The sequence below is a fragment of the Leptopilina boulardi genome, unplaced genomic scaffold (assembly GCF_019393585.1).
Source record: "Leptopilina boulardi isolate dan_hultmark-lab unplaced genomic scaffold, ZJU_Lbou_2.1 LbouV2_351, whole genome shotgun sequence".
Taxonomy (NCBI): domain Eukaryota; kingdom Metazoa; phylum Arthropoda; class Insecta; order Hymenoptera; family Figitidae; genus Leptopilina; species Leptopilina boulardi.
Genome location: NW_026137920.1, coordinates 1,993,756 through 2,017,080, shown reverse-complemented (window position 1 = coordinate 2,017,080; position 23,325 = coordinate 1,993,756). Strand labels below are relative to the sequence as shown.

Here is a 23,325-nt window from a genome sequence, read left to right as displayed (position 1 = left end):
CGGCAAGAACGCCGTTTACAGTAGGAAATCTGCCTGTATGGATCAGTTGTCCATTATCACCACGTGTGGTGTATGCTGGATATAGATACAGGCAAAAAATGCTAACATGGAGAGATTCTGAACCACGAGTTATCAATAGCATATATTTAAAGATTGAGTGCTGTTAAGTTCACCAATTAAAAATTTAATGTCAGATTCGTAATCAGCGTCACCAAAAACCCCCAAGTAACGATTTTCAAGCGAATCTGATCAAATTTTAAAAAAATTGTCCCCTATATTAGATCCGCCATTTAGAATTTTTAGAAACAGACATCGAATTCGTAATCAGCGACCCTGAAAACCTCTGAGTAACAACTTTCATTAACTTAATTTTTTTACGCTATGTATGGTATAATTTGTTCATTTAGAAGCTTAGATGTATTTTAAGGTATTTTTTGAGATTAGGGCAAAACCAGGACCTGTTGGCCAAATTCTGATGGCGGATTCGGACTCAGCTCATCAAAATACTTAGGAATAAGTATTGCTCGACCCCAGATCAAGACACTTTTATTGTGTGTGGCTGTGTTGTTCAAGTTTGATGCGATAATTTTTTAAAAGAAAGTAAGTGTTAATAGTTTTTATGGTAAAATAATTACATATATTATAATTTGATGATATTTCAAATTAAATTTGTGTTTAGTAACTTTTGTTTGATTTTATTTAAAATAATTTATATAATATATAAAATCCTGATGGCATTTTCAAGTCCAATAACCAACAAGTTGTAAATTCAGATGTTCATTACATGAACATTTATTATATTTATTAATTTTTTTATTTAAATATTCAAAACAATCAAAACAAACAACATTTTAGAATTTTATAAATAACAGGAATATTCTCTCAATATCACAGGGATATTCCCTTAATATCAGAGGAATATTCCCTCAATATCACAGGGATATCCCCTCAATATTACATGGATTTCACGGGAATATTCCCTCAGTATCATACGAATATCACGCGAATGTCACAGGAATATCACCGTGGAATGTCCCCATGAAGCGGACATTATATCGCCTGAATGTCACAAGAATATTCTCGCTTGATATCACCTTGATCAAGCAATATTCCGTGCTACGTGGGAACGGGGCATATGCTCACTTTAAAATTTTACAGTGATTTTTGGGTCATCAAATGTTTGATTTGACATAAAAAAAGTTTCAAAATTCGAGGTACAAAAAGTGCCATTTTTTGAATGGGGCTTGCTGGGAGTTATTTTTACAATTATTCTAATAAAACTTTGTTGAATCGTCCTAGTGATATTAGTATTGAATAATTTGCTGAATTTTTATTAAAGTATATAAAGTGAAATACGTTTACAAACCTTTCAAAAGTGGTACTAAACGTCCCCAACATGTAATGGCACCTTTTCTATTAAATTGTCCTAATGCTAACTCCATGTAGAATAACGGAATTCCTCCAACAACAAGCATTATACAATACGGAATCAGAAATGCTCCTAAAACAATAATTTAATTACTTTTGTTAATGTACTTTTATATCTAAAATAATATTAACATTAAGACAATATTTCATATGTGTGTAGTATATGTATATGTAGCAAAGACTAAGGACGATTGTGAAAATTTTGAAATCGTTTACAGCTCATGTGGAAAAGTGAGATTGCCAAGGTAGGACCCTCGTAGGCGTACTAGTTATAATGATGGGTACAGGTGGGAAGGTTCAGGTGGGCAAATCCCAAGATTTGAAACAGCAGGGCCCACTTGGGAAAAGTCACAGGCAAAGCTTAGGAAATTTATTTTTATTTCTACTTTTGGATATACAAGTAAGGGTATCTCCGATTTTAATAAAAGTTGGTATACTAATGTATTTTGGTGCGCTGATTACGAAAATGATAGTGAAAATAGGCGTAAATTTGATTATCATGGTGAAAACCATAAAAAACACATAAAAATCATGGTTTTTTGCGATTAACTTGTGAAAAAAGTAAAATTTCGAAAAATGTTTTGAACAAAAGCTGTAGGTCTCAAAAAAACACATATTTTATGTCCTATTCATTTTTTACCAAAAGTGATAATTATTCAAGAAAAATACAAAAAACCATAAATAACATAAAAAATAATGGAGAAAGAATGCACATCATAACTAGAGAGAAATATTGTACTTGTAAGTATACTATCGTATTTTGATGCGCTGATTTTGATGCGAAAATGATACTGAAAATTGGCGAAAAAATTTATTATCATGGTGAAAACCATAAAAAGCACCATAAAATCATGGTGTTTTGTGATTAATTTTACTAAAATCGAAGGTACTCCTACTTCGGAAGTACACCCCTACTTTTTTGTTTTAAAGTATCAGAAGATCTATTTAATGATTATTTATTTGTCAGTTGATTATTTATCCCATTAATTTAATCATTTATTTGTTTAAACGCCTGAAATTTTACAAGAGAAAATTAGTTGATTCAACCTACATATAAAATATCATGTTCTTGTATATATATATATATATATATAGGAGGGATGTATGCAGGTTGGGACGGGTTTTGTTTTTTGAGAAAATTTTTAAACAAAAAAAATAAAAAGTTTTATATGCTGTTTAAAAAGTATTGTCCAGGGCTACAACATTGCCTAAGAAAGTAATTTATTTCAAAAATAAAATATTTACATCTGATTTTCCGAATACGGTATTATTGTCCAAAAAATAATTTGACATGCAGGTTGAGACACACCTAGTAATCTTGAAATGGTTAAAAGAAAAAAATAACGACGTCATTTTTTAAATGTTTCTTATTTGTATTAAAAGTATTGGAGAAATAAAAAGTTTAAAAATTCATTAATTTTTGTCAGAATCGGCATCTGAGTCGCAAGTTTGTGTTAAAAATTTTTTAGTGTATTTGTCCCACAGTTACTGCCAATATATTCAAATGTTTAGTAGAACCTATTGTCACTTTTTTCTTACAATTACTAATATTTTATCTAAATGTTTATTAGAGGATGCTTGTTAGTGGTTGATTTTGATTCCTTTCGGGTTCATAGTTGTCAAATAAAAATGGATTTTATATGATCACAGACCTCGAGTAAACAAATTCAGGTTACAGTATATTTATTATTAGTAAAAAGATACATAAAAAGGATTTTTATGCGACACATCAACCGCGCTATAAAGACTGTGAAAGTCAACTGAACTAAGGCTTACCTTGTATTTTTCGATTTCATTATTCTGATTAACATTTGTTTTAAATACCCATTTACCTAATAGCACGTTTTTATTTGCAGGTCTGTTGACGAGGATCCAGGTATTATTTTCTTTTAATAAATCAAATTTACTTCTCATGGCGGTTAGTCAGGACTCTTTGTCATTTCCTTTCAAAACTTTAGGCAGAGATCTGGGTTCATTGCGTTTGGTTTGGTAAACTTTTTTTGGTCTGCCAGGTTTTCCGGTTCTCTCAAATGTCGGACGTCCTTCTCCTCGTTTTGGTTAATTAACTGCCGCTTCATAATTTTAAATATTTTCTGGCTTGACTTTGTCTTCGTTGTTGTTAATCTGGATTTTTCGTCTTACAGTTAGCTATACTAAACTATAGTGTAGCTAAATTCAGTCATTTAATAGGCCCTTAAATTTATTACAGTAGTGCAGGTGTCAGTTCAAACATAGCTTTCGTGAAAGTCGTTGTTTGTACGTTTCAATTAGAAAAGAAGACACGTGGATTTATAAACTAAAAATTTTGTAAAGTCGTCAGTTATATGGAATTATAATGGAGTTTGTTCCTATATGTAAGTAAAACTTATAATATTAATAAAAAAATATTAGAAACAAGTTGTAAATTCAGATGTTCATTACATGAACATTTTGCTTCCTCTTTACGATCAGCAAAAAAATTTGCTTCCTCGTGGAGAAAGCAAAATTTTATTCCCAAGATGTGAATTTTTGATTTTTTAACTTTCATTAATTCTTTAAATTTACCTCAAATGTATACTTTATATATATAAACTGAGTTAACTATATCCCAACCAAACTTGTTCAGTTGACTGTAAGTCTTTATTAATAAAAGTTGCATCATATAAAGAAAGCTCAATTTAATTAGTAAAATACGTGTTTTATTGACTATTTTCCTATAAGTTATGGGCCCAGAAGCTTAAAAACTACGCTGAATATAAAATGTTGTATACTGCGGTTCGAGAAGAGTAAAAAGTTTTTTTTTGTTCCGCTATACGCTAGTGCCTTTTTTGAGAAAAGTGACGTCGCAAATATTGTATGCAGTGCAACATTACAAGCGTTAATATATTTAACCTGTTGTTTGAAAATTTTTTTTTAAACAAAAAAAAAGTCAAAAGCAAACAAATAATCTTTGACAATAAGTAAACGTGAATGTATATTTATCGAACATATTGACATCGCGAACGTATTTCTTATAGTGTTGATTTACGTATAGTTCTTTTTGTTTTTTCGAGTCGACCTTCTTTTTCGAAAAGTAAAAATGAGTTTTTCGACAGTTAAAATACCCCCCCTTCAAAAAGAAAACTACTATACGTGGAAGATTCATATGAAGGCTTTACTCATCAAAAATGACGCATGGGGTTATGTCAACGGTACCAAAGTAAAGCCAGAAGTGGCAGAAGGAAGCGAAGCTTAAGTCAGTGAATGGACAGTCAACGACGAAAAAGCCATGTCAGATATAATACTTGCCATGAGTGCAGAGGAATTAAAACACGTAATTGGATGCAACACATCGAAAGAAATCTGGCAAAAATTAAAAAGTCTCTACGAATCAGAGGGGCCAACACGAAAAGCAATGCTCTTAGAAGAATTAATTCACCACAAAATGGATGAGTCTCAGGATATGCGAGATCACGTGTCGAATTTTTTCGACACAGTCAACAAATTGGAATCCATGGAAATAAAAATTCCTCAAGAAATGATCGTTATTGTTTTATTATCGAGCGTCCCAAAATCATACGAATCTCTGAGAGTTGCCATAAAATCGCGTCAAGAATTACCCACGCCTGAAGAATTAAAAGTGAAGTTAGTCGACGAATATCAAGCCAGAAAACGACACACAGACGAAAAATCAGAAGCCATGGTAGCATCGAAGACATCACATTTCTCTGGAAATAAAAATCACAATAAATCGAATAAAGGCAAAGACCAACATTTTAAATTTAAGTGCTATAATTGCGGGAAATACGGGCACATGTCAAAAGAGTGCAGAAATCGACGACCAACCGACAACAATAAAAAACAAGATGGAAAGGAAACGTCAAAAAAGGCTGAAGTAGCAATGAAAATTGAAACAAGTGCAAAAAGTGAAATAGTGATGGAAGCTACAGAAAGTGCAAAAAATAAATGGTGTCTGGATTCCGGTGCATCGTCGCATATGTGTTCTTCCGAAGGAAAATTCGGAAATATTAGAATGCCTAATACGCGTACCCTAAATTTAGCAAGTTCCGAATCAACGTCAATCGAAGGAATCGGGTCAGTTAAAATGCAAATAACGGAAGATTCTACCGTAAATCTTCAAAAAACACTTTTCGTTCCAGATCTTCGCTCGAATTTATTTTCAGTAGCAAAAATCACTGACAATTGATTTAATGTTTTGTTTGAAAAAGATAAAGCAGTGGTTATTGATTGTGCAAGTGATCAAGAAATTTTAAAAGCTGAACGGAAAAATGATTTGTATTTTGTTCAAGAAAAAACTGAAAAAGTTTACATTTCGGAGACAGGCAAGTCAAGTCTCCAAGAATGGCATGAAAAATTTGGTCACTTAAATGAAAAGAATTTAAAGGATCTAATAAAAAGTTGTAAAGTACACGCTATTACTGTCCCCAGTGATCAAAGTTTATCTACTTGCGAAATTTGTTTAAAAGGTTTGGAAGGAAACACCCCTCATAAAATTTGGAAAGAAAAAGTACCAACTGCAATTCATTTTCAAATTTTTGGTCAAAAAGCACACATGTTGGACAAATCTACCAAAGCGAAAACAGAGAGAGGAAAATTTTCCAGTAAAACGATCGAATGTATCTTTGTTGGGTACTCAACTGAATCCAAGGCTTATAGATTGTGGGATCCGGAATCAAACAAGATTCGTCGAAGCCGCGATGTTCGTTTCGTTAAAACTTTCGAAGGAAAACCGAAGTTTGAAAATTTCAAAATTAGTAAAATACCTGTTTTATTGACTATTTTCCTATAAATTTTTGATTTTTTAACTTTCATTAATTCTTTAAATTTACCTCAAATGTATACTTTATATATATCGATAGATTCGTCTTAACGTAAGGAATACGATTTTATTATATATAACCTTAAATTTTTCTATTTAAAAATTTTTTCGATTAAAAAAAATTTTTTGGAAAAAAGACCATAAATTTTTTTTTGGAGTATTTTTCAAAATCCTTTAGTCAGATTTGAGATATTAATATTATAAATGAGCCTACCAAATTTTATCTAAATCCATTAAAACCTTTTAAAGTTATCTTCTAAACAAAAAAGGGATCCACACACACACACATACCCACACATACATACATCCGGACAATTGATCAGGATCTCATATAACATGTTTCTATAAAGAAAAAAATTTGTTTCCGCCACTTTGAAAAGTTTTATAAACGAAAGGACTACAAAGCTTCCTCCACAAGGAAGCAAAAAATATAGCATATGATTGTAAATGTAAATGTGTTTTTGGGTTCGCTGTTTATGAATCCGGTGTCAGTTTTTCAAAATTCAAAATGCCAAATTATTTTTCAAAATTTGTTCGTATTTGCTTGAATTACTCTACTAAGGGGTTTTTGGGGTCTTTGGAATCTATAGTCAGTTTTAAAAAATTTTAAAAGGTAGATCTAATATAACGGAGTTTTTAAAAAAAAATCGTTTGGATTCCATTGCTTCATGAAGCTCTGATAAACATTCCAATATATGTGAACTGTTCTTCTAAAAGAAGCAAAAGTTTCAAAAAAATAATCTTCTTTTTGTCGATACTGATAAGAAAAGCACGGTGTTTAGGAATCCTTCAGTCAGTTTCAGGATTTTCAAGTTTGATATGGTAATTGAAATTCTTACAAAACATCGAATTCACTTGAAACTCGTTACTTCTTGGTTTTTTGGGGTCGGTCATACCAGATTAGTAATTGGCGTCAAAAAAACCTCCGAGTAATGAATTTGAAGTGAAATACTTGAATTGTCAATAAATTTATCCGCCATGTTGAATCCGACAACTTGAATTTTGAAAAACTGACTCTAGATTTGAAATCAGCGACCCTGAGTAGAGAGTTTTAAGCTAATCCGAATGATTTTTTTTAAAAAAAGGCCGCCATATTATATCCGCCATTTTGAATTTCGAAAAACTGACCTCCGATTCGTTATCAGCGTCTCCGAAAACCCCCGAGTAACGATTTTCAAGACGATTACTTTACTTTTAGACTCATGTTCGGGTTTTTCGATTTGGCCCTACTGTAAATTAAAACAATTAAAAAAGAATAGCAAATCTCGATTAACACAATTTAAATCGTTTTTAAAAAAATATATCGGAGTGCAAAATAATTATTCGCATAATAAAAAAAAATTAGATTTTGAAAAAATTAGGTTTAAGTCACCCAAAAAGATTATTTGGATTAGCTTCATTTTTTCAAAAAAAAATTTATTATGTGCATATGGGACTTAAAATGTACGTTTTAAACTTTAATTTTAGTCTATATAGAAGTGTCTAGCACGTCGAGTTTAGGAGGAAAAAAAGAAATGCCTCAAAAACACTGTTTTCGGAGCCTTTACCCTCTTTTTACTCAAAATTCTGACGTAATACACAATTTTGGAACCCGAGAGCGTGTTCAGCACACAAAAATACATTGGAAACCACTCCGAAAATTAAAAAAAGTTTTAGTCTGTAAACCTGTGTTATTATTGCACACATTGTCAGGCAAAGCATTTTAAAGATGAAAAAGTTAAGAATAAAAACAATACTTTTAATGATTGTTGTGGTCATGGTGGTGTTGTTATGCCTTCAGTACAGTATCCTGATGAATTAAAAAGGTTGTTAGGTGGGTCTCATCATAAATCAAAGCATTTTCTAAGGAACATAAGAACTTAAAATAATTCGTTTTCTTTTGCATCATTGAATGCAATTGCAATGAATAACCAATTATTTCTTTATGATCCAGAAGAAATTATCAAAGTTAATTTTAATTACAGACATTCATTTGTTCATTTAATTTTGACGTCAAATTCAAATTTATTTTTTGATTTGAAATTGACGTCAAAATCAAATCAAAAAATAAACTAAACAAGGAGGGGGTCCTTTATGTTTATTTCATAAACATTATGCTTCCTCATTTTGTGAAGCAAAAAATTCGCTTCCTCGTGAAGGAAGCAATGAATTTGTCTAATTCAATTGATTGATTTAAAAAATTTCGAGTTAAAAATGTTTTAAATTAATTAAATTTTTTGAAAAATAAAGAAAATTTTAATTAATTTTGAGTGTAACATAAACTTTATATATACGAATCGATTCGTTTTAATGCAAGGAATACAATTATTTTATTCATGAACTTGAATTTTAAAAAAACACAACATTTTTTAGCTAAAATATGAATTTTCGATTTTTCAATTTTTATTAATTCTCAAATTTTAAATCAAATCTATACTTTATATATACCAACCAATTCGTTTCAATGCAGGGAATAAAATTATTTCATATATAAACATGAATTTAAATAAACACATCATTTTTTAGCTAAAATGAGAATTTTTGATTTTTTAACTTTCATTAATTCTTTAAATTTCAATCAAATCTATACTTTATATATATATCAATCGATTCATCTTGACATAAAGAAGACGATTATATTATATATTACCTTAAATTTTTCGATTTAAAAATTTTTTCAATTACAAAAAAATTTTTGGAAAAAAGACGATGAAATTTTTTTTTTGGGGTATTTTTAAAAATCCTCTCGTCATTTTTGAGAGATTAATGTGTTAAATAAGCCTATCAAATTTTACCCAAATCCATTAAAATCTGTTAAAGATATCGTGTTCACAAAAACTATCCACACACACATACACACACACACACACACACACACATACACACACACATACATACATCCGGACAATTGATCAGGATCTCATATAACATGTTTCTATATAGAGGAAAATTTGTTTTCACCATTTTTAAAAAGTTTATAAACGAAAGGACTACATAGCTTCCTCCACGAGGAAGCAAAATGAATTAAATTTGACTTACATGCCCAACGTGTTTGGTCTACATTTAATTGTTCTAATCTCAGTGAATATGTTGATTTATACATGAAAACAGATGTTTTACTATTAGCCGACATCTTTGAAAATTTTAGAGATCAGTGCTTACAAGCTTATAGACTTGATCCTGCTTATTACTATACTACACCGGGATTAACTTAAGACGCGATGTTGAAATATACTAATGTAAGGTTAGAATTGTTGACAGACATTGACAAACTAATGTTTTTTGAACGTGGTGTGAGAGGAGGTATAAGTCAATGTAGCAATCGCTATGTTTCTGCTAATAGTCCGTTTATGGAAAATTTTAATAAAAATGAGGAGATCAAGTACATTATGTATTTTGATGCAAACAATCTTTACGGTTAGGGTATAATACAACCACTCCCTTATGGTGGATTTGAGTGGGTTCAAGTTGACGACAATCAAAACAAGCAAAGATTTTAACTACATTGAATCCTAAGCGCAACTACATTATCCATTATAGAGTATTAAAACAAGTTCTTGTAATGGACTCAAGTTGGTAAAAATTCACAGAGTCATGCAATTTAACCAATCAACGTGGCTTAAGCCTTATATTGACTTTAATACTGCAAAAAGAGCTAAAGCGACAAATGAATTTAAAAAAAATCTGTTTAAGCTCATGAATAATGCCGTTTATGGAAAAACCATGGAAAATGTACGCAAACACGTCGATGTAAAACTTGTAACTAAATGGGAGGGCCGCTATGGAGCTGAGGCTCTGATATCTAAACCAAATTTTCACAGTCGGTCAATTTTCTGTGAATATCTGGTTGCAATTGAACTAAGAAAAACCGAAATTTTGATAAACAAACCAATTTACATTGGTTTTGCACTACTTGATGTATCCAAGTCACTTATTTGTGACTTTCATTATGATTACATGTTAAAAAAGTATGGTGAATCTTGTAAGTTGATGTATACAGATACCGATAGTTTAATTAAAGAAATAAAGTGTGCTGATATTTATGTAGATATGAAGGAGGATATTCATAAGTTTGATACGTCGGATTATCCAAAGGATAATATTTATAATATTCCTCAAGCCAACAACAAAGTACTTGGACTTATGAAAGATGAATGTAGTGGAAAAATAATCACAGAATTTGTTGGTTTAAGGAGTAAGATGTATAGTATTCGTGTAAATGGTCAGGATTTTACAAAGAAAGCTGAGGGAGTTAGATCGTTAGTTGTAAAAAAATATATCAATTTCAATTATTATACTGACTGTCTACAAAATTTTGCAATTCAGATAAGAACTCAACATGTAATTCGATCACGACTTCATAAAGTTGAAACTGTTAAACAACTTAAAGTTGCTTTAAGTCCAATGGATGACAAACGATATTTATTACCAGATAGCTATGATACTCTTGCTTGGAGACATTATAGAATAGAGGAAAGAGATTAAGCTTATAATGTATGTGTGTAAAAATTTGTAAATATAAAAATTATTACTACATAAATGGACAGTTTTACCAGATACATTTAATTTTATTCATTTATTCCTAACAAAATATTACAATTTTTAAAAATGTTAAAAGTAATTAATACATATCGAAGCTTAAAATTAGTTTTAACAGTTAGTTAATATTATTTCATTGTTGATTCATTAATGATTCATTGTTGATTCATTAATGATTTATTATTGATTCATTAATAATTCATTGTTGATTCATTAATGATTCATTGTTGATTCAATGTCTAACCTTAATGAAGACGTGACTTGATATACTAGTCGCACTTCGTTCTCTATCATACGTTGAGTAAGTAATAAATTAACTGCGTCGCCCTCTGCTTTAGCTTTTGCAAGGTTACAAATTCTTTTCCCTCCACAGTCATAATTGTCTTCTGAATCTACTTTAAAACCAACTCCAGGTGGTCCTCGTTTTGCTGCTACAGTTCCTCCTCTGTTGAGGGGATGTCCGAATACATCAATGCTCATTTTGAAACTGATATATAGTTGATAAAACAACTTCTAATATATAATTTTAGCTTCACGTAATTCTTCAATAATGGACATAATTTCATTATTATGACTTGGATTACCAGCAGTAAGTAGTCTCAAACGATCAACTAACTCATTTGGATCATACCAATAGATGTAGTCTGGTTGAAAATTTCTTTTTGTAATCATAAATTTTGGAAGTGATGTACCAGTTTTTGACTAACTTTTTGGAGTTACAGAATGAGGAAATAGATTTGAAATAACATTAGAGTATTTAAAACTTTTACTTATATTAATAGGTTCAGAAGCACTGTATTTTTTTCTATGTGCATTGGAGTCTATGAGAATTTGCTTATAATTATTTATATCATGATCACTAATGTGTGAATTCTCCGGTTTATTTTTAAATAAAAGTTCCAATAATCCAGGGGTAATGGTAAAACGTCTATTTCCAACATTCAAAAACTGTTGATTAAAAATTATTGGTTTATCACCAATCCGAAGTGATCCATCTCGCATCTTACGTACTCCATATACTAGATCCAAACACTGTTTTCTGTAGTGATCTATCAAGTAAATATACCCAGTAAAAAAAGATTTATTGAGCAAGCGATTTGGCTGATTGAGCAAGCCGTCTGCCCAATTGTCTAAACGACATTCGGACAAATGGACTGTTTGCTCAATCATCCAATGCATTATGCCCAATCACCAACATTGTATTTCGCGTCTAATAAAAGAAGAAATCGGTCCGAGTGTTGAGAAAATGATAAATCATGAATAATTATTGTTAAAAAGCAAGAAGTAATATATAAAAATACCTGAAATAAGAATAAATAACGAGTTTTGTAAAATGTTATTTTTTAGTTGACAGTGCACTGATGTAATATGAATTTTGTCGGTAAAAGTGAGGAGTATGATAAAGAGAAACATTTCTTTATCGACTCGTGAAACATTTCAATTGATAATAAAAAATTGTAGATTTCCTGTTTTTTTTTAAAATAAGGAGAAATTTCAATTGAGTATTTAAAAATAAATTTTAATTGATTTAATTTAATTTAATTAGTGGATTAATGAATCAGTGAAGTGAATTAAATTAAATTAGGTTAAATACATTGAATAGTGGTAAGTAATTATATTTTGTAAAATTATTATTTATTAATAGAATTATATTCTTTGTTAATTTGTCTAGTATTATTCTTTTTACAAAAAAATAAGTATAAATAAAAACTGGTAAGTAAAATAATTGAATTTAATAATAATATATTTATATTATTAAACTCAATTAATTAAATAAAATAGGATTTTTATTAAAAGAAACAAAAAATAGGAGATTTAAATTAATCCAATTATTTTAAAGAAAATTTTATTTTTATATATCAAGGATCAAAATATAATTTACACTAAAACATATAATGCTCCCGGCTCTATAATAAAAAAAAACATCTAATTATTCAAATATTTGGCATATGAAGCAAAAATGCTGTTTTTTTTTATAAATATATATAGTATCACGATAATTGTGAGAAAAATAATAATTAATTATAATTGGTCAATTTATTATTAAGTTAAATTTAAACATTTTTATTTGCGTCTTTTTTTTATAAAAATTTAAATTAACAGTAAAATTTTTTAATTTTTTTTAATATTTTCTACAAATGACACCTTCCTAAAATATTGACCAAATAATTCTTGTTATGAGGCTCATTTTTCCCACAATTTTATCACTTTTAAAAAAAACATACATTTTTTTACAAATATCTCAAGTTTCATGTTGAAAAATATTTTTCATTCAGCAAAATATGGACTGTGCCACAATTATCACCAGCAGCGTATACTTTTTTCTGAAATACACATATTATGTTTGGCTTATAGCACTCATACTGTTTCGTTTCTTAAATTAATTAATAACATCATTATTTTCGCTTACATATCATCGAAACAAGAACAATTAACACTTACAATAATATTAATCATAATAATACAATATAAATATTTTGAAAATACTGCTTCGTTGAATTTCATTACATTTTTACATTCTCATCATAATTTTGTAATATATAACATGATTATAGTGTATTATAAGCCAAACATAATATGTGTATTTCAGAAAAAAGTATACGCTGCTGGTGATAATTGTGGCACAGTCCATATTTTGCTGAATGAAAAATATTTTTCAACATGAAACTTGAGATATTTGTAAAAAAATGTATGTTTTTTTTAAAAGTGATAAAATTGTGGGAAAAATGAGCCTCATAACAAGAATTATTTGGTCAATATTTTAGGAAGGTGTCATTTGTAGAAAATATTAAAAAAAATTAAAAAATTTTACTGTTAATTTAAATTTTTATAAAAAAAAGACGCAAATAAAAATGTTTAAATTTAACTTAATAATAAATTGACCAATTATAATTAATTATTATTTTTCTCACAATTATCGTGATACTATATATATTTATAAAAAAAAACAGCATTTTTGCTTCATATGCCAAATATTTGAATAATTAGATGTTTTTTTTTATTATAGAGCCGGGAGCATTATATGTTTTAGTGTAAATTATATTTTGATCCTTGATATATAAAAATAAAATTTTCTTTAAAATAATTGGATTAATTTAAATCTCCTATTTTTTGTTTCTTTTAATAAAAATCCTATTTTATTTAATTAATTGAGTTTAATAATATAAATATATTATTATTAAATTCAATTATTTTACTTACCAGTTTTTATTTATACTTATTTTTTTGTAAAAAGAATAATACTAGACAAATTAACAAAGAATATAATTCTATTAATAAATAATAATTTTACAAAATATAATTACTTACCACTATTCAATGTATTTAACCTAATTTAATTTAATTCACTTCACTGATTCATTAATCCACTAATTAAATTAAATTAAATCAATTAAAATTTATTTTTAAATACTCAATTGAAATTTCTCCTTATTTTAAAAAAAAACAGGAAATCTACAATTTTTTATTATCAATTGAAATGTTTCACGAGTCGATAAAGAAATGTTTCTCTTTATCATACTCCTCACTTTTACCGACAAAATTCATATTACATCAGTGCACTGTCAACTAAAAAATAACATTTTACAAAACTCGTTATTTATTCTTATTTCAGGTATTTTTATATATTACTTCTTGCTTTTTAACAATAATTATTCATGATTTATCATTTTCTCAACACTCGGACCGATTTCTTCTTTTATTAGACGCGAAATACAATGTTGGTGATTGGGCATAATGCATTGGATGATTGAGCAAACAGTCCATTTGTCCGAATGTCGTTTAGACAATTGGGCAGACGGCTTGCTCAATCAGCCAAATCGCTTGCTCAATAAATCTTTTTTTACTGGGTACTTATTTAGCAGTTTATCATACTCAATGTCTGGGATTATTGTTGATTCACTATTTTCAATACTCTTAAAACTCAAATTATCATCTTCCTCTTTACTTTCACCTTTTTCCTCCTTTTCTATCCTTTTCGTTTTAAAATTTTCACGCTTAATGTCATTTATGGTAATAATTTTTTGTAAAGGTTCAACTATAGGTTTGAAGGTTTCGTTCAACAGATTTTCAGCATTTTCTTTTTCTAATTTAAATAAACGATGTTTACGTCTAATTGACTCATTAGCTTTAGCAATTTGATGTAAATATTCTTTTTCTTTATTATACATCTTGATATATCAAGGTCTAAATTTAAACTAAAACAAATTCAAAAATTATCTTTATTTATAGTAAAATAAAACAGTCAAAACCTTTTCTATACCTTCCCTCATTTAAATTACTATTTTTATCAATTACAACAAATCCATACTTGTCAGAATTCCAACAAGCTGAACATAATTTACGAAATTGAGAAAATGTCATATCCGTATACAAAAGATCATCATAAACATGTTTTAAATTCTTTTCATCTTGACGAAAAAGAACTAACAAGTTCACATTATCTCGTACTAAATGTTTTGGAATTCTTGCATAAGTTTGACATAAATAGAAACTATCAACGCTTATATGTCTACCCATACAAAAAATGCTCTCATATTATCTTGTTTTTCACATGCCACATCATCAAATATAAATATAGAGTTTGGTTTTGCATTTTGAGGAGAAATTACTTCTTCATGTTCACTGAATGGTAAATACTCAACTCCATCAACTTCACTCACAACTTGTTCCAAAAATTTATACTTTGGTTGTTGCAAAGATTTTGAATAAAGATAAATATTATCAAATCTGAGACCATTAGGATGTAATATTAAAGACAAAAGTACATTTGTTTTCCCACAATTTGATGGACAACAGAATATTGCACGAATACTGCCTGACAATAAACTACCATGACGTTTCACTTTCTTCTCCTGTTGTTGAACAATCGAGTCAAGATTTACGACTGATAGCTTATGAGGTTGTTCATTGAATCGCATCATAGTTTAGACTGTGGCAAAAGGTATAAATACACCTCTTATATAACCTTCCATTCATTTAAATTCCAACCTTTACAGACGCAAGAATGATTGTACATCTCAAGTATGACTGTACATCGCAAAATTAGCGGTAAAGGTCTAGTGAATAGTCTTATCAACAAATTACCATTTGAATTACATCTGCCTGGTTATCAGTACTGTGGACCAGGTACAAAATTAGTAAAACGTCTTGCTCGAGGTGATCCTGGTGTGAATCCTTTGGATTCTGCTTGTAAGGAGCAGGATATTTCATATTCAAAAAATCCAGATAACATTGAAGCAAGAAAAGTTGCTGATAGGATACTAGCTAAAAAAGCATTACAACGTGTTTTTGCACGCGACGCTAGTATAGGTGAAAAAACAGCTGCTTTGGCTGTATCTGGTACTATGAAAGTCAAGTCAAAATTAGGCATGGGGCTAAAGAGGCAAAAGAAAAAGATGAGGAGGAGGAGGAAGACGAAGGTGAAACGTACGGCACTACGGAAAATTGTTGATGCTGCAAGAAATTCCATAATTCCAGGTAATAGTGCTCAATCGAAAATCAAAGATGGTATTGCAACTGCTCGAAAAGCTATCAAGAAAGTAGGAGGTAAAAAAAAGATTTTAACACCTCGAATTCTACCAATACCTTCAAAAGTAGGTGGTGTTTTACCACTTATTCCTATTTTCGCTGGATTAAGTGCTCTTGGAGCTCTTGCTGGAGGTGCTGCAGGAGTAACGAAAGCTATAAATGATGCGAGTAATGCGAAAGAGCAGTTAAAAGAAGCTCAACGTCATAATAAAGTCATTGAAGATGTTAAACTAGGTAAAGGACTTTATTTAAAACCTTATCGACAAGGATTAGGTATTCATTTAAAACCTTTTTCCAAAGGTGGGGGACTTCACTTGAAACCCTATACAAAAGGACAAGGAATAAAAAAGAGCAAATGTTTAAAAAAAAAAAAAGTTCTAATACTTCCTCAACAAGCATTAACTAACTATAATTTGATGAAATACGCAAAGGAGTTAAAAATTCCACATTTTTGAGGGGTATTTATGAGGAATAATTTACCAAAAAGAGGACCTCGAAAGAATGAATCAGCAATTATTAACCTTGATGATAAAAATGGCCCTGGAACGCATTGGGTTGCATATAAAAAGATTAAAAATAAGGCACAGTACTTTGACAGTTTTGGCAATCTTCAACCACCATACGAACTCGTAACTCATTTGGGTGATAATACTTTAATACTGTATAATCATAAAAATTATCAAGACTATAATACTGTTAATTGTGGTCATTTGTGTCTTAAATTTTTATCTCAAAAAACTTTAATAAGTTAAAAAGTATATAAATGAAGGAAAAGTAATGTGAACAATCAGTTTTTAAAAAGACATCATCATGGATGAATCGTTCACACTGACTATTTCTGGTAATTCTTCTGTATTAGAGGCTGAATATTTTCCTCCCATAGAATTGTTACCAAATAAAAATTAAATTCTTGGGCTTGTTGAACTTTTAACATTTAATTCCATTCCTAATGTTGATGAAGGAAAAAATAAATTTCATGTTGGAAATAAAATAATTACTATCCACTTATACCTGCGACTCAGAAACATGTTTGGACTGTAAAAACTTCTACACAAGTTGAAAAACCTCGATATGTTATCCTAGGTTTTCAAACTAATCGAAAAGATAATCACACGAGATATGCCAACTTTTTTGACAACTGTAATCTCATAAATGTAAAATTATTCCTAAACTCACAATACTACCCCTATGGAAATTTAAATTCAGATTTTAATCATCACGAATTTTCTATTCTGTATGACATGTATTGTAACTTTCAAGCATCATACTATGGAAAAGATTCTGAGCCTCTACTTTCCAAAAGTTTATTTAAAGATTATGCACCATTGGCTGTCATAGATTGCTCAAAACAAAACGAATTTCTCAAACAAGCTTCTGTTGATGTACGTTTGGAATTTGAATTAATTGCTAATTTCCCACCTAATACAGCTGCATATTGCTTGATTATTCATGATCGAGTTATACAATATAAACCAATCAGTGGTGTTGTTAAAAAAGTAACATAAGTAGTGGGGGTGAATCTCAAGTATAAAAAGAGGAATATGAACTGAAATTCTCAGTTGCTGCAACCATGGACTTCATCGTGGACATCCAAGGCTTCAAAAGGCCCTACAATGACTTCATCTTCAAGGAGCTGGCCATTCTATCAATTGAGGAAGATGCTCAACCAATGGTGTTCCTGTTCGAGCCACCCTGCAGTTGGAGTTCCCTACCTGGGAGAAACAAGAGTGAAAATCTTTGGTTGATGCACAACTACCATGGACTGAAATGGACCTCTGGTGATGTGCCGTATGATCAATTACAATCACTTCTGCAGGATTTGTTAGCTGGTGCTCGTACAATTTATGTAAAGGGCATCGAGAAAAAAAAGTGTCTTGAAAAATTTGTAATTAATGAACGAAACGTTGAAGATTTTATTTGTCCTTCACTTAAAAAACTTATATTAGAAGCTTCATTATATGTTTGTACCTATCATACTTTGTGTAATAAATGGTGTGCAGTAAACAATGCATTAATGTTAAGAAACTGGCTTATAAAATCTACAAATGAGTGTGATGTAAGAAATGTTGATCAGGGTGTAGATGAAGTTGATAATCATAATGAATATTTTACTGTAAATTCTACGGAATCGCTTAAAGAATTTTATGAAACATCTAAACTTTTTTATAAATAAACATTTTAAAGTTATAATAAATTGTTAATTGATTCCTATCCTATTAGTTTAAGATTATTTTAAAGATTATAAAATAAAAACAAGAAATGTAATGCGCATGTGTGTGAAAAAGTAAGAAGTATATAAATTTAGAGAGCGTAAATTGATTTGCTCATTATTTATCAGTAAGCTTAAGGAAGAACAATGGAATCATCAAATAAGCAGAAACCTGTGCCAGCTCCAAGGCAACCAAAGCCAGTGCCGGCACCTAGGACAACAAAGCCAGCACCAAGAAAATTTTAAAGTGTAAATTAAAATTTTTAAAATCTACATTACCAACTTATGGTAAAGTAGAAATTTATATTATTGACTGTGGACAACGAAGAGTAATACTGACTGTAGGTATACGACGGTGGCACCATTTTACAACCGACATACCAACCAAAGGTAATACTGACTGGAGATATACGACGGTGGCGCCACAGCAAATGTTCTACTAAACATATTAATATATGTGAGCATTTAGAGTGGGAATTGAGGTTAGCACGAGGGAGGGGATGATTTTCGAGTATAAAAAGGGTGAAGCCAGAGGTGAATTTGCCATTCAACCTGCTCTGAGCTGGACGACAAGCATCTCCACGGACAACTCTCTGAGAAGCAACATGGACTTTTCAAATATCAATGCTGTTGGACGGATGGAGAAATTCTTGCCCACGAAGCCGCTGTCCGAGCTAACTGTGGGAGGACAATTCACTACCACGAAGCTTAAAAAGGTTCAGTCAAAGTATGGTGATAGAGTCGTTGCGGAAATCAATAAAACATTCAACGTCTTCCTGCCTAGCCGATTTTACAAACATTTTGAACTTGAACCTGACACCTGGGCATCAATGAAGGAGGCAGCGTCCAGCAATACGCTCCAAATGGTCTATCTTGGAGGACCGTATAATAATATGGAATTTAAAAAAAATACTTAAATATGAATGTTATTTATATGTATAAAAAAACTTTTTTTTATAATAATAATAAAAAATGAAAAATTACAAATTTAAATATGAGTTTTAATTGTTTACCTATTTAATATAATAAAAAGTTATTTATTTTTGTATCAAAAAAAAAGTATTTTTTCATTGTATAAAAATATCTATGAAATTTATCATATTTTAATAATACTATATATAACAACAATGATAATAATAATAATAATAATAATAATACTTGTAATCATAATAGTTATAATAATACTAAGTATAATAATTATACTAGCCCTGCTAAAAATTAAATCAGAAATCAGTCTCAAAACGTCAGAAATCCTGACGTTTTGAGACTATTTTGATGTTTTGTGATGCTGCTGACTAATTCTGACTTAAATAGTTTTTATGGGCCTGACGTTTTTTAAAAAGTGACTATTTCTCACTACGTTTTATTTTTTTGTAAAAAGGGTTCCAAGAGAGGTACCAAGGCCACTCAAACCCACCATATAACTCTATTATGTTAAGAAAGCCGATTATGTTGAGTTTGAAAAAAAAAATTTTCTATATTTTTGGTATTATTGATATGAAAATGAGATATTTGGAAGATTCAATTTTTCAGGATTCTAGACATCCAAAAAAATTCTATAAATAGTTAAAAATTAAATAGTTAATTTCTATGAAAAATTTTTAAATATGTATGTATTTGAAATCCTCAGGACAATTTTTTTTATTTTTTTCAAACCGCTTATTTACTTTTACCTACTATAATTTACATTTTTTTTATATATTCCCTTTTTCCAATAGAAGGGTCCTTTCGAGGGTCCATCAGGTTTTATGACTTTTTAATGCAAAATAAAAAATTATTTAAATTTAAATAAATATTTTATTAAATGTTATATTTGTAATTTATAGATTTTAACAATTCCAATGATATAAAACATTATGTAAAAACTCTAAAATTACATAATGATTATACAATAAATACTCCATTAATAAAAATTAATTTTCAATAATTTAAAAATATTTGCAAAAAATTAAATATCGTTGTAATTGTATTAACATGTACATTACAAATATAATATTTAAAAATTATTTTTTTCAAATGCAACAATTTTTAATTTTGCAATGAAAAGCCATAAAACCATAAAAGATCCTTCTGGCCTATACTTTTCTTTTTGTCCTTTTCTAACGTACATATAATATATATGGAATCACGTTTGTAAGACAAGGACAGAAAAGGGAAGGCGTCAATGACTACGACTATACTTTTAAAGTCCCTACTTCAAATTTGTATTTATTATTTTACAATAAGCTAGTTTCCTTACATTTAGTTATAAGAAAGCAACGTATGTTGAAAACCTATTCTTACCACTGTGTTAACTCTATATATGTATATTTGAAAAAAATTAGAAATCGCTGGCTATTTCACATAAAAGTTTATTTTTTTACAACTAGATGAGCAAAAACATTCTGGTCTCTTGTAAAATAGAATATATGAATTGATCGCTCAATCAATCTCTGAGCGAATTTGATCTAGTTTTCACTCAATATAAATTTGATTTGAACTAAATATTGCATCTAATTATAGTGCAGTATGCTAAAAAGAGAAATTAAAATTAGTAATTATTTAGTTGATTTGTGGAAGAATTATGTTAAATTGAATTTTAATAATATAGTAATTAATATATGCATTCGTTCAGAGTTTACTTGAGACAATCCGACAGTATCTTATTATTCTAGACTATTTTATTTCTATATTCCACATATTCTTTTAAGTTCGAATTCAAATAATATTTACATACGAATTTTTTGTTTAATTAAATATTTGCTAAAGCAAATTTTATTAATTGAATACATTAATATATGATAATTGGACTAAAAATGTTTTTTTATCAATATAAGAATATACCTATTTTAACTTTACTTGTTAATTTTTAAAAATTATTAATTTTTTTTCAAATAATAATAATAATCATCAACAAAATATGTTGATAAAATTGAAAAAAAGTAATAAGATCTTCTATTTTCATAAAACCGTATTCTATTTTTAAGATCTCAGTTAGGTTAGTTTAGCTCAGGGGTTAGGTATTCGGTTTGCGTTCGTTAGGTTGTGAGTTCGATTCCCTGCGTTTGCGAGATTTTCTTCGATAGGGGTATATAAATATAATAAATTGTAAAAATAATAATTGAGTATGTGTAACGTAAAGATAAAAAAATGTTATACGATAAATGATTTTTATTTATTTTTTAAATTAAAAAATATTGATTTTATTTTAATTTTTAAATACTTGTAGTCAGAATTTATGAGAAGTAAGTCAGGAATCTTGAAAACTATTTTATAGAAAGAAATGTCATTTAACATCACAAATAGTCACAGGGTTTAATGATTTATGGTATGGCTAAAAAGAAGGGTCTCCGACCCTCATAAAAAATCTGACTACTATTGACGATTCTTTGACTAAACCTCACTTATTGTGGTGTGCTGTGACTGCAATCGTAACAAAAACAGTCTCAAAACGTCAGAGATCCTGACTAATTTTTTGACGTTCTGTGATTTTATTTTTAGCAGGGAGTAATAATAAGAATAAAGATATTAACTAAAATCTCAAAAAGAAACAACTTAAATATATATATGAGGCATTCTTTGTCAACTGAAGCCCCCTATCTCTCCAAAATTGGTTTAGATATAAAAAATCGGACAAGGTCTTAAAAATTCTATAAAAATAAATACTTTTTAATGCCGAGTGGCGTTTTTCAAAATTCAAAATGGCGGATCCAATATGGAGCCTAATTTTTTAAAAATTCATTGGATTCACTTGAAAATGGTTACACGGGGGTTTTTGGGGTCGCTGATTACGAATCCAATGATACTTTTTAAAAATTCAAAATGGCGGATCCAATATGGCAGACTTTTTTAAAAAATCATCGAATTTCCCTGAAAATTGTTACTCGGGGGTTTTTGGGGTCGCTGATTACGAATCCGATGTTAGTTTTCAAAAATTCAAAATGGCGGATCCAATATGGCGGACTTTTTTTAAAAAAATCATTGGATTCACTTGAAAATTGTTACTCGGGGGTTTTTGGGGTCGCTGATTACAAATCCGGTGTTAGTTTTCAAAAATTCAAAATGGCGGATCGAATATGGTGGTCGAAATTTATAAATGTTATTAGTTTTTTTATAAAACTTCGTATCTCTGGGTTTTTGGGGTCGCTGAGTACGAATCTGATTGTACATTTTTAAAATTCAATATGGCAGACTCAATATGACGGTTGAAATTTATAAAAATTGTTAATTTTTTATAAAACTTGGTATCTAAGGGCTTTCGGCGTCTCTGAGTACGAAAATGATGTCAGATAAGAATAATAAAAACGACAAATCTAATAAAGGTGAAGATCACAAATCTGAAAAATAATTTGGAAAATTTAAATGTTCGATCAATTTTTTGTTAAAATTTGCAAGCCAACATTTTAAAAAATAAAAAAAGAAAAATTACTTTCGAAGTGAAAAAAAACAAAAGTAATGTAATGTAATGTAAGTAATAAATACTTAATATGTTGACAATGTCAACCCAGTAAAACACAGAGACCTCTTACTTCAATTTCAAAATGAATGAAATAAATTTTAAAAAATTTTTTTGAAAATCTACTATTAGATTCGTAATCATCGAACCCAAAAACCCCCGAGTAACCATTTTCAAGTGAATCCAATGATTTTTCTAAAAAAAGTTCGCCATATTGGATCCGCCATTTTGAATTTTTGAAAACTAACACCGGATTTGTAATCAGCGACCCCAAAAACCCCCGAGTAACAATTTTTAAGCGAATCCAATGATTTTTAAAAAAAAAGTCCGCCATATTGGATCCGCCATTTTGAATTTTTAAAAACTATCATCGGATTCGTAATCAGCGACCCCAAAAACCCCGAGATA

The 23,325-nt window shown here is 29.4% G+C and overlaps 1 protein-coding gene across 5 annotated transcripts in view; it reads right to left on the bottom strand.

Annotated features, from left to right (window-relative positions):
• The window catches only part of LOC127286267 (sodium- and chloride-dependent taurine transporter-like), a 499,457-nt gene that overhangs the window by 48,818 nt on the left and 427,314 nt on the right, over positions 1-23,325 (bottom strand). For all 5 annotated transcript variants that reach the window (XM_051312645.1, XM_051312643.1, XM_051312642.1 and 2 more), the window contains one exon: positions 1,367-1,501. In XM_051312645.1, the coding sequence (XP_051168602.1) occupies positions 1,367-1,501 (135 nt within the window). The remainder of the gene's footprint in view (positions 1-1,366; positions 1,502-23,325) is intronic.